Genomic DNA, 13,029 nt, shown 5'->3' on the forward strand with positions numbered 1-13,029 from the left:
GATAATAATTTGTTTACTTTGTCAGTAAATTAATGAATTAGTTAATTGTAAGTTAGATAAATAAATTATTTAAGAAATTTTATTTCAAGCAAATTTTGCAGAAAAATAAACAGTTAAACTAAAAGAAACAACTAACAATAAAGTAAAACTAAAAATAATTTATAATTAAATATGTTGGTACATTATAAAATTAATAAATGTAAATTGAAAGCTTATTAACTTGTATTTGTAGATTTTTTATTACTTTACTTGACATTTAAATTTATATTCTTTTATAATTTTTTTTTTTCATATGTTAATTATTTAACATGTTTATTTATTATTACATTTTAAATTATTTAATCCTATTATTAAGTTCAATTAATGGTTTTTACAATTCAGGACTGCAAACAAATTGCTAGTATTTAATGCAGTTTTACAATTTTAATATTAGTAATTTATTTCTATTTCATTTTTACCAAAACTATTGATTTTTCCTTTTGTTACTGGTATATATTTATTATCTTTATATTGTCATAAATATTGAAATTATAAATATGTATATCTATCTATAAAAATTTAAAAAGAATTTTAGTTTTAGGAAATAATTTATTTAATGGTAAATAGTGACACATTTTAATTTAATTTCCTATTTAATTAATAATGCTAACAATAATTAATAAATGAAGACAATAAATAAATTAATACTCTCATTAGAAAGAAATAAACCCAAATTAATAGTTTTTTAACAATCAAAAAGAAAATTTCAGTGGTTTATAAAAAATCAATTGAAAAAAAAACAATTAAATACAACCAATGGTAACATCTTTTTTTGATGAAAGTAAAGATGAATATAAAAATGGTGCTAATTAAAGATTTATATAATTAGGTGAATAATTAAGGTTTATAACAACTTATGAAAAAAGTAAATGAAAAAAAGTGTATAATTAAATTATAGTTTGAATAAAAAAGAAACAAAAAAAAAGATTAATTATTTAATAATAACAAAAAGTGATTAAAAAAAGGGAAAGTTGTTAAAAGGAATAAAATAAATATTGAAAGATCTAATAATATTGGATTTAAGTTTATAATTATAAAGTATTAGTGTAGATATAGATGGTCCAACAAAATGAATCAGCAACGGAGAAATCCACTAATAACAACAATGTAGTTCTTCCACTAGAAGAAAACCGCGAGCGTTAAAATTAAACCACTTAATCAACGAAAAACAATGAAAGCATTAATGCTAATGGTATTAAAATTGAAAACCCTTTGATAAAAAATGGAATTCCTGTAGTTCCAGAAGATAAAAAATCGAAATCTATTGGGCACTACATATTAGGTAAATAATAGCTGTTAATAATTAATTTTCTATTTTTTGATTAGCGAATATTGGCTGACATTCCTTTTGTTGTCATTAATAATTCTTAATTTTTTTGTTGTTTTTGATTTGTTCTCATTTACTTTTTATATGCTTTACAAAGTTAAAGTGAAATTTTTTGAACTTAAAGAAATTAATATTTCTGTTAAACAAAAATAAAATGTGAGATAAATTTTTAAGTTATTTTGCATAAAAAAATAGGTAAAAAGTTAGGTGAGGGTACCTTTGGTAAAGTAAAGCTAGCAACTCATATCTTAACTGGTGAAAAAGTAGCCATTAAAATTTTAGAAAAAGATCGTATTATTGATGTTTCTGACGTTGAAAGAGTATCAAGAGAAATTCATATTCTTAAGCTTCTTCGTCACTCTAACATCATCTAGCTTTACGAGGTAATAACTTAAAATAAATTGCAAAATGAATCAGAATTAGATTGAAAAATACATTTTTTTAGAAACGGCAATAAAAATTGGTTAAATTTAATGAAAATCATTTCATTTTTTTACTTTTAACAGATTAAGCATTGCTTAGCAATTAATAAGTTATTAATAAAATTCTAACGAAAATTTTTTATTAAAAATGTAGATCATAGAAACACCTAAGTAACTCTTTTTAATCATGGAATATGCTTCAGGTGGAGAATTGTTTGATTATATAGTAGCAAATTAGAGGTAAGTTTTTTATTAAAATTTAGTTTGCTTTGCTAAATTTGAGATAGCTCATTTTCTTATTTAATTTTTACTTTAAAATAAGAGTAAAAGAAAGAGAAGCTGCAAGATTCTTTTAACAGATTATTTCAGGAATTGAATATATTCACAAATTAAATATAGTTCATAGAGATATGAAACCAGAGAATTTGCTTTTAAACCATGACAAATCAATTAAAATTGTTGATTTTGGTTTATCAAATACATACAAAAAAAACGAATTGTTAAAAACTGCCTGTGGTTCTCCATGTTATGCAGCTCCTGAGGTACATTTTTGCTTCTTATTTTGATTTTGTTAATTTTTACTTTTTAACAAAATGATAATTTTTTCATTTTTTATTATTTATCAATCAAATAGATGATTACAGGAAAAAGATATAATGGTCTTGGAGTAGATATTTGGAGTTGTGGTGTTATTCTATTTGCCTTAATTTGTGGTTATCTACCTTTTGAAGTAATAACATTTTTTCACTTTTATCAAAACTAATAACAAATATATAAAAAATAATTATAGGATCCTGTTACTGCTAATTTGTATAAGAAAATTACTGCAGGAGATTTTACAGTCCCAAAGAATGTATCTAATGAAGCCCGCGATTTACTTAAGAGTATATTAAATACTGACCCATAAAAACGTTTCACTATTGAAGAAATCAGAAATCACCCTTGGTGCAATCAATATAAACTAAATAAGACTCCTGAAGGAATCATCGTTGGTTATAATAGAATTCCTGTTGATATGGACATTTTGAAATAATTAGAAAGTTTTAGTTTCAATTTAGATTATGCTTAAAAATGCATAGATGCTAATAAGCATAATCATGTTACGACATGTTACTATTTACTCCTCAAAAAGCATATTAAAAATGGAGGAAAATCTGTAGCTGATATCTGCTCAGATGATTTCGACTCTTCCCTATTACTTCCTAATAAGAGACCAGCTAAAAGTAAATAATTAATTAAATCAATTTATCTTCAATTAAAAATTAATTTTTTCAAAAAAAAAAAGCTCCTCACAAAGAATAATATGGAAGTGATTTAATCAGTACACATGAAGAAAAAGAAAACCAAAATGACACTCGCTGTAAGAATAGCGTCCTTAACTCTAGAAAAGAATCAAGAGATCACTCCTATAGCTATACCAACGCAAATAACTTGAACAGTAAGTTGTGCTCCTCTTAAAATTCTGCCTCAAAGGATGTAGATAATATCTTAAACAACAATACAGCCTAGCTAAACTAAGCCAACTAATGTAAACAAAATTCATCTTTTTTATTTAATCTTTTATATATAAATAATAATATATAAATAGACAAAAAGGAAAACACGAATAATACTTCAATGACTATCGACTAAAAGTCAACTGCAAATAGTAAATATCCAAGCTATAAATCAAGTAAGAGAAACTCTATTCAAACCAATAAATTATCATACAACTCTGAGAACTAGTATCCTAACACAACAAAGCCTGTTGCTAATAACAATTATGTATTCGATGGAAACTAAATAGCAAATCCAAATGTTCACCCATATCCTTAAATGAATATCCACTCTTAAACTAATCAACAATCAATTCAATAATAAATTATATACTAGCAATAATAGCTTTAATAAAACAATTATTTCTAAGCTAACTCAGCATTAACTTCAGGCACTTAGTCACCTTACAAGCATTCTTCATAGCAATACGCCCCTTATGCTTAAAACAATCACTATAATTACTCTAACACAGGAGCCAGAAATACTCCCTCATAAAATAACACAATTCAAATATCTTACTTAAATGAAACACTAAAATCAGTTGATAACAGTATTCTTAATAAAATTCCTCAATATGCAGACTCTTCTTTTAATAATTCTCCAAGAGCCAATGGTAAAGATCCTATGGAAAAGCGTAAAATAATTAATTAAATAAATAAACAAACAAATATTTAATTTTAAACAGACTAATTTAATCAAAATGATTATTAAAATATTTATTTCACCTAAATATTTTAATTTTATAAATTTTTTATTTATGAAAAATAGTTCGCAATAAAATAAAAGAAACAAACTAGAAAAGATCAATTAAAAATGGATCAAATAATGGAATAAATAGTAGTGGTAATTAGAATGACTGCTCATTTATTAATAACAGCAACGAATCATCCCGTCAATAGTTTAATATTCCTGGAACTCTTGGACAGAGAATGAGATTTGCAAACATAAAGAAGAACCCTAATAATATGAATGCAAATTTTACAAATAATTAAAACATGTAAAGTGGACATCCTCAATCCACTCTACCCTCTCGTGGCTACAGCTAGGGAAGAGAATCTAAGTCTCATGCCTCTTAAAGGTAACTAATTTTATAATTTAATTCATAAGATTTATTTATTAAACATATACTAAAGGTAAAAGTAGTAGTAAACTGGCAATAAAGTGAGAGGTGTTACTCAAGAACGTAAAGGAGTTTCTCCAATCGAAAGAGAAAGAGGAAAATCTACAGAGCCTTTTGATGATTGCAATACTTCTGGTTATCGTATATTAGGAATTGATAACTGCAATACTTCCCTTAATACTTCAGGATTCCATAATAACATAACAATAAATAACCCAACTCTTGGATTAAATTCATCTTTAAAAAATAATACAACTAATTCGAACAATTATTCATTCGATTTAGGAAATTATGCTCAGCTACAGCTTAGTTAACAATAATAAATATAAATTACATAACAGCTAAATAGCAGCTTTTAGCATAATGGATATTCAAACTCAAATATAAACTGTAATATTGTTCCATCAAGTATTCAAAGCTCAAACACCACGAAATCGAGTTCATAAAGTCATAGAAGAGGAAAAAGTAGTCCTTTGCAAAATATCCTGAACAAACTAGAAAAGAATAAAAATATTTAATAAGGAAATAATAACAACAACTACAACTTAAATAACTCTTTCAATTTAAATAATACTTATAATGGACCTGCGGCATATATTTCTTCTAACTATACAACAAAGAATTAAAATTAATAATATAATCGTAAATAAATCTATTGAAAAATGAATGAAAAATCTTTATAATTAATTTTTCCCTAAAAATAACTAACTAACTAACTAATATTAATTAATTGGTAAAATAGTGAGAATAAATTGCTAAAGAATATAAACAAACATTAAGCAAGTAAATAAGTAAGTAAATAAATAAATAATAATTAAGTAATATAATAAAATTAATTAAAAAAATCCCTCTATTACTCAAATAATAAAGCATTTCATGAAAAATAACTATGAATTTGTCTGTAAATTAAACAGACAAAAATTTAGGACTCTTTTATATTTTTACAAAGTATATTAAAATAGTTCACTTTGTTGAATTCTTTTATTGAGTAATGCTATAAATATAATTAAAATTTGATAATTTGTACATATACTATATCAAGTTATTATGTTTTTCTTCTTTAATTTCTTCTAATTTCAGTAAATATTATCTATTTCTTTTTAATTCATTTTTTTAAATTTAATTCCGTTTCTTACAAATTAATTTACATTTATTTTAGTGTTTCTTTTCCCTTCTTATATTTTTTACTTTTTAAATAAAAATATCAAATTTTTTTATTCCAGTTTTTTGTATTTAATTTTACATTCATTAAGCCAAAAATGTTATTTTTATTTAATTTTGAATTTTAAAAATTATTTTTTAAATATAAATAAAAATAATTCTAACATTTTTTAAATAAAAAATTAGCTAAAAGTTAAATATTTATTTTAGAATAAATTTAAAAACAAAAAAGGGTCCATCTTAAAATTGCTATTATGTCATTACAAAAGGTTAAGTTAAATTAAAAAAAAAAATTTTCAATTATTTTAATATATTTTAAATGGAAAATTTTTTAGAAATATTAAATAATTTTCAATTTTTATCTTTTTTATAAGTAATAAAAAAAATCATGTAAGTTAATTTTCATTAAACAGATTCACAACTTTAATTTCTAACACTATGAAATAAAAAACTAGCTGGCTATCACGACTATGCAAATTTTAGATAAAATTTGAAAGATATGAAATAAACCTGGTTTAAATTTGAATTCATCAACTTTTTAACTAATTTAATTAATTAGTGTCAAAATAAAAATAACATATAATAAAAAACAAACAAAGAACTATTTAGTATAAAGTATCAAATTAGGATATATTTATTTATCAAATGATACTATTAATATGAGGATAATTATTAATTTATTTATTTTTAAATAAAATGTAAAAAATGTTTGTTGCTTTTTTTTTGAATGAATTTTGTGCATAATTATAACAATTAAATTTTTGTTCGAATTATAAATCCAAAAGTTATAAATAACATATAACATTTACAATCAATAAAAATCATTCAAAAAGATAATATATTATAATAACAAATTCCAATTGATAAAGCATATTAAGAAATCAATTAATTGAAGTAAGTACTTCGATTAATTAATTAATGGAAAGATAGATAGATAAGTTCTTGAAGAAGGTGAAATTAATAACAAATAAAATTTTCTGATCCTGCTATTAGTAATTAAAAATATAAAAATTAATATAATTATTGATTGAAGATAACCTTATCTATCCAAAAGATAAATAGCAAAAAAACAAAAATTGCATTCAAACTTAGTTTAATATAACAAACCTGATAAAAAATCTGCACATTGACAGACAGACAGCAAACTAAAATTACTCGCTCTCCCTTTTCTTTTTAAAAAACTTTACACAAGAGAGTTTATATTTATCTATATAGTAAAGAATTGCGAGTAGTGAAGGTTTTTGTAAAAAAGAAAACCTCGATCTTTACCAAAATATATCAAACCATTTGAGATAGTTTTGATCTAATTAGTTGCAATATTTCAGAGTGTAAAAACACCATTGTGAACAATTAAAAAAATTCAAGGGAATAACTACAGTATTTTAACAGAGTAACTTATCGACTGTTGAATTTTTCCAATAGCTAATTAATATTTTGAACAAAATAAAAAAATTTTATTGATACTGTCAATAAATAAATTTATTGTAGCTTGCTTTTTAAAAACTCTTAATTTAACTAGAAATATTGTGTATTGATTGGTTTTATCCTTCCAGCACTTTAAAATCTATATATCTATATATCTTAGACCTGTATCAAAATCCTTAAGTAAATAACTGCATAATAGGAAACAAAAAACCCATCAATAGCAATATCTAATACAACTTAAAATATCTGAATCAGAAAGCCAACCTTCATCAATATTTATTTTCTAATCTAATTAATGAGTAGAACGAAATCTGATACATTCGACAGTATATTTTAAGTGCGAACACCTGAAAGAAAAACATAAAAGCATAAGCTATCAGATTAGCATACCCATATAAAAATATGTTCTCCTCTGCCTCAAAAAGAAGGGATGAATCTTTAAAGCTATCTTATTTTGACACCTAATAGAGAGACTCTAAAAAATAATTGCAATGGCTGTGGGGTATCAACTCCTTAAAAAAGTGAGAATATTTCATACTCGACTTGCGCAAGTGCTTATAACAAAAGTTAAAGCATACAAAAACAAAGAATTAGCTTTGATACTGATTAATATTATGAATTTTGTCCTTTTGGTAATACTATAGAACCATTTTTTTACAGTGAAGAATTATCTACTCCTGTACCAAAACTAGAGTCTTAAAAGGAAGATATAACAAGGTTAAGAAAAGATTCTATAAATCCTCATGGTAAAGACCTAGAAATGCTTACAGACGCAATTTAATCTCAACACTTAACAGATATCATATTGTAATAAAACAGTGAAAACTTTAAAGTCTTAGATCCATAATTAGTGTTATAAGAAATTGAAATTGCCTTTATGCAGCTAGAATCTTGCTCTTCTACCTTTATTAATTAATATCATAGCTGAGATGTTTGCTACAAATAAATCTTTGGGAATAGTTTAATACAATCAATACATCAGTCAGTCAAGCAATCAATCAATCAAAACAATCTATTTTTTTAATTTTGTAAATACTGAATAAGAAAAAAGAAAACAAGCTATAACTAAATATAAAAAAATATAAAATATTAAAGAAAATTTATAAAAAATATAAAGGAAAATAATAATATAAAGACAAAAAATATTAAAAAATTATTAAAAAGAAAATTATAATTAATTACTTCATACTTTCTTGCAATCATAAAAAAGTAAAAAAGATCAAATTAGATGGAATTTTTTATTACAAAAAAATTAAAAATCTGATATGATGTTATGTACAATTTAACTAAAAAAAAAATAATATTAGCTCAAATCTCTACCAACTATCACTATACTTAAAAAAAATTATAAATTTACCTTTATTTATTTATTACAACTCCTTATAAAAATCAAAACTTTAGAATTCCAAAAAGTTAATTGAAATTGACTGCTTCATAGGTTCTAAAAAATATAATAAAATAAAACAGCTATTATAAATACATGGAGCTATTTATATATACTTTTTTATTGAAATTTATGAACATTAAATACTAAAAAACTATCAAATATTAAAGCAAACCTTTAATAATCAATAAAATTAAAAATAATAGAATTTTATGCTTAAAAATAATATAATAATAAATCATCTTTAAATTGTTCCATAGAAACCAAAGCAAGAAGAAAAAAAATAATAATGAACAATTGACATTAAATCATAGAATAATTTTATAGTGAATGATTGATATCATGTCAAATAAAGTTAGCAGTAATAAATAGCAGCTTAATTGGTTATTAATAAACATTTAGATATTCTAATAAATAAACAAATTCATTAATTTATCAAGTAATTAATTCATCAACTAATTTTAAAGTTTAAAATTATTATTTATATAATTAATATTTTATATATAATTGTTAATACTATTTTATCATTTTAACTATTAAATTTAATATCAAGAAAAAATATCTATTTTTTTATACTTAAAAGCTATTAAAGACATGCTTTCTTCATAAATTTATTTTTTATTTCTAAAACCATATCAAAAAATACCAAAGCTTTTTTTTTTTTTTAATAAGCAATTCAAAATTATTATTTTTTTCAAATTAAAATTGATGATTATGAATATGAAGCTGTTCTTAGGAATTCATATATTTTTTAAATATTCTACTTGTTTTTATAAAGTTAGAGCTTTTAGTTTATTTAACTGAACATTTTCATGTTTAAATATTAAATCAAAGCAGCTGAGCCATTCATTTAAATAAATTTACTTATTTTTTTTTCATTCAAAAAATATCCAAAATGTTATGTTTATAATTATTGCATTTCAAAATTTGTTAAGAGTTTGGTAAAATCAAAACAAATTTAATTAAGTCGATCAAGTAAAAATAATAATTATGAAAAGATTAACGTAAATCTTTTGCTATAAAATTTTAATTAGATAATTGTTTGATTCTTTAAGAAAAAGTATAAGTAAGAGATTATCAAGATTCACTATTATTAATTTAAAATGATAAGCTTAAACAGTAATTAAAATAGCAATAGTGTCAAAGTTTTATGCTCAAATTGCAAAAATAGAGCCTCATATCCATTAACGCTTCATTGTTAGCATTAGATCTGCTTTAAGTGTGCTGAAAAATTAAATAAAAAGGAAAGGATTGAGTAATATTAAACTTATTAGACTGAAAATTTAAATTTTAATTGACTATTTTACAAAAAAGTAATAGAAAAGAGAGCCCAAATCATATTAATTTTTTAAATTAAAATAGAGAATTAAATACAATAGTGTGTCCTTCATGCAAGGCTGTTACTTAAACATCGAATATTTATAATTTGAACCAAGAAATTGCTAAAAATAATATTGAATTAAAAGAAAATTATTTATTAAATGCTCCTAACAATTAATAGATTAGTAGTGGTAATGTTGGTAGCGAATATAGCTCTAATTTAAGCAAGAGTAAGGAATAGGAACAAGGGTATTACATAAATAAAGACTTTTAAACTTTAGATTAAGATTAATAGCCATAAATGCTGCAGAACGAAATTGCTGATGAAGACTTTTAATTTCAAAATATACCTGAAGAAGATGATTTGCATTTAAACACCTTTAACTATTAAATATAACAAAATTAAGGGAATTTTTCAATTTAACCAATAGATACTAACTTATAATAAAACTAAAGAATAGATTATGATCATTTTAATTAAGTTCAGTAAACTAAAAATTAGGAATACCAACAGGATGACTAGGTAATGAGATTGAATGATTTATAATAGGATTTTGCATAATCATAGCTTGTTGAAAACTAAGGTTAGCTTGCATAAAATGAACTGCAAAGTTAACTCTTAGATAACTAGTTTGATGAAAATAGCTAATAAGAGTTTTAGTTCCAGAAGAGCGATTAGCTTCACAAAGAAATGTTTAATTAGCCAGTTACAAAGCAGTAATAGTTATTATACTACGAGGATGATAGTTTAATTCAGTTACAAGATAATTTGAAATAGGGATTTAGCAGTGGAAATGCCAAGTAGAGTATTATGTAAGGAGAGAATTACTTGAAAAAGAAATCTGTTCACAATAACCCTTCCAACGATAGTAGAACAAACCAAAATTAAACAAGCTCTATACAAATTCGTGTTTCTAGCAATAATCCACAGACTGGGATCATAATTAACCCTCATTATTATCCACAGCATGCCAGAAATAATGCAAACAGATTTAAATAGCTACCTGATAAAAATAACTTTCTCAAGAGAGAATAAGATAATACATAATAAAGTTCATCAGACTTTTAAATCTTTTAATCAAACAACAATAACAATGTTGTGAAGTTTCCAAATCATCAAAATAAGCAGTAACAAGAATATTTAGAAATAGAGAGCAATCTAGATTAAAATAAATATTAGCCTAATGTTATTTAAAAATTGTAATTTTCCCCTGAAAATAATTAGCAAATAGACTTTTAATATAATCAATAGATTTAGGAATACTAAAATAATTTAAATCGCCAAAATCTCTTTTTGCCAAATGATGAGGGTTAAACAATTATGGTTGATTAAATAAACTCTAAAAACCATGAAAATATTAATAATAATTAGCTGGAAAATTCTGAAGAATAAAAGAATTAGTATTTTTCTAGAGATTAATTCGATCATAAATTTTATCAAGATGGAGCTGAGCAATATTCTATAAACAATAACGACAGCTAGGGTCAAATCAATCATATATAGATAGGTCCTTAAGTAATTGTAACTAATGGAGCTGGCAGCATTAATCCAGATAAACCTCTTGTTTGTAAAGAACATAATGACTATGTTTAACTCTATTGCCAAGATGACAAATCTCTTCTCTGTGTAAATTGCTTGTATTAAAATGATAAGCACAAGAGACACAGAGTAGCACCACTCAAGCGCAGTATGGATTAAATAAAAAAAGAAAACTAACAATTCAAACTTGAGGCTAAAGAGAAGCTTTAGTTAATTGAAAATTCTTTAAAGATTTGTAATTCTAATAAAAACATTTTGAAAGAAGGCTATTCATACTTATGCGAAAGTGTGAGTAGAGAATTCACAGAAATCTAAAAAATTTTGGTTGAATAAGAAAAAAAAATTCAAACGTAGATTTAAACAATATTTGAGGAAAGATTGAAAGAATACGACCAGATGCTAAATGATTTACATTATCTAAAAAGCTGCATTAGAGAATATAAAGATTGTGATAAAAATACAAATTAAAACTTAACCCTTTATGTTTTTTCGATTTACTCAATGATAAGAAATACCTTGAAAAACATTGATTTTTCATTTAAGTAAATTAATAAAAATGATATTTACATCTGTGATTTCAAAAATAACAGAAGCACTATTATTTAAGAAATATAATCTTTTGGAAAAGTAATTAATGATCTTAATATCAGAGATCCTAATACTTCACAAAATGGTCATTCTGCATAAGTAGGATCTCACACTTCCTCTTCACAAAAACAAAACGCAGTTATTTCTCACAGTAACTCAAAAGCAAACTTTGACAGTAATAAAAAAGGAAATGTAAATAACAATTATTAGGCTATTTAGCTAGGATCTTTAGCTAACTCTGCATCAAAGTCTTAAATTTAATTGTTAACACCAGCATAGATGAACTAAGCTAATTTTTATTAACAAAATATGAATTAACCATAGCAAACTCCAGTCTAAAAAAATTAACCTTCAAATTAGAAATCTTCAACAACATCTCTGGAAGGAAATAGTAACTAATAAATATTATAGAACAATTCTTAATTAAATTTACTATAAAACTAAGGAATCTAGCAAATTGGTAGTAATTTTATCAGCTGCAATCCTTTTCCAGAATAAAATTTAAATCAGCAAATTAAAAATCCTAAATCAAGAAATTAGACTCCCTCTCCATATAAACACAATTAAAAATTAGGATAGTAACAGATGATCGTAGGGAAAGACTTAATAAATAACAATAATATCTAATATCACCGAGATTTTCTAGATGTACAATTTGAGCATTGCAAAAAGTAAACTCCAAGATAAATTTCTCACCATAACTCAAATTAAAATTAATAAAATTTATAGTAATAATAGCAACTATAATAAATATAAAGCTAGCAACAGTAAGCATAATCTGTTTTACAATAATAAGGAATTAATACACATTCTTCTTCTTATGCAAAGCTGATAGTAAGCCGTAGCACGAAATTTTCCAATAAAAAACAATAATAGGAATGCTTCAAAGAAATATAAAAATGCCAAACACCTCCACAAGATCGTAGAATGAATGACTTAGTAAAAAATATTTAAAATGTATCTTATTATGCTTTACTTGAAGAAAAATTTAATAAAAGATCTAAAAGCTCATAAAAAAAACCTGTATTCAATTAGAATTAATTTTTATAAAACAAATGATTTCTATAGAATAAATATAAATATATAAAAATATGTACATATAATTTTTATTTTAAATAAATAATGTTATTTCTCATTTATAAATTTATAAAAAACTAACTTCTCTAA

The 13,029-nt window shown here is 23.4% G+C and overlaps 5 protein-coding genes across 5 annotated transcripts; 3 read left to right on the forward strand and 2 right to left on the reverse strand. All coding sequences in view use genetic code 6, as the record gives it.

Annotated features, from left to right (window-relative positions):
• Nucleotides 1–1,095: 1,095 nt before the first annotated feature.
• On the forward strand, nucleotides 1,096–5,103 carry TTHERM_00670860 (Serine/Threonine kinase domain protein; the record flags this gene model as incomplete). The annotated part of the gene is made up of 10 exons (XM_001026407.2): nucleotides 1,096–1,321; nucleotides 1,562–1,749; nucleotides 1,943–2,028; nucleotides 2,111–2,330; nucleotides 2,423–2,518; nucleotides 2,579–3,011; nucleotides 3,074–3,316; nucleotides 3,377–3,958; nucleotides 4,093–4,402; nucleotides 4,458–5,103. The coding sequence occupies 10 exons, from the start codon at nucleotides 1,096–1,098 to the stop codon at nucleotides 5,101–5,103; spliced, it is 3,030 nt and encodes a 1,009-aa protein (XP_001026407.2).
• Nucleotides 5,104–6,883: 1,780 nt separating this feature from the next.
• TTHERM_000670869 (transmembrane protein, putative) lies at nucleotides 6,884–7,300 on the reverse strand (the record flags this gene model as incomplete). Its single annotated transcript, XM_012800670.1, has 1 exon — nucleotides 6,884–7,300. One exon carries the CDS (start codon nucleotides 7,298–7,300, stop codon nucleotides 6,884–6,886), a length of 417 nt encoding a protein of 138 aa, XP_012656124.1.
• Nucleotides 7,301–7,325: 25 nt separating this feature from the next.
• TTHERM_00670870 (hypothetical protein) lies at nucleotides 7,326–7,958 on the forward strand (the record flags this gene model as incomplete). The annotated part of the gene is made up of 1 exon (XM_001026408.1): nucleotides 7,326–7,958. One exon carries the CDS (start codon nucleotides 7,326–7,328, stop codon nucleotides 7,956–7,958), a length of 633 nt encoding a protein of 210 aa, XP_001026408.1.
• Nucleotides 7,959–9,108: 1,150 nt separating this feature from the next.
• TTHERM_00670880 (hypothetical protein) lies at nucleotides 9,109–9,264 on the reverse strand (the record flags this gene model as incomplete). The annotated part of the gene is made up of 1 exon (XM_001026409.1): nucleotides 9,109–9,264. One exon carries the CDS (start codon nucleotides 9,262–9,264, stop codon nucleotides 9,109–9,111), a length of 156 nt encoding a protein of 51 aa, XP_001026409.1.
• A 202-nt stretch (nucleotides 9,265–9,466) lies between these two features.
• Nucleotides 9,467–13,029, forward strand: TTHERM_00670890 (B-box zinc finger protein). The gene is made up of 3 exons (XM_001026410.2): nucleotides 9,467–9,669; nucleotides 9,777–12,253; nucleotides 12,308–13,029. Exons 1-3 carry the CDS (start codon nucleotides 9,518–9,520, stop codon nucleotides 12,919–12,921), a joined length of 3,243 nt encoding a protein of 1,080 aa, XP_001026410.2. The 5' UTR covers nucleotides 9,467–9,517; the 3' UTR covers nucleotides 12,922–13,029.

This window comes from Tetrahymena thermophila (assembly GCF_000189635.1).
Source record: "Tetrahymena thermophila SB210 genomic scaffold scf_8254028, whole genome shotgun sequence".
Taxonomy (NCBI): domain Eukaryota; phylum Ciliophora; class Oligohymenophorea; order Hymenostomatida; family Tetrahymenidae; genus Tetrahymena; species Tetrahymena thermophila.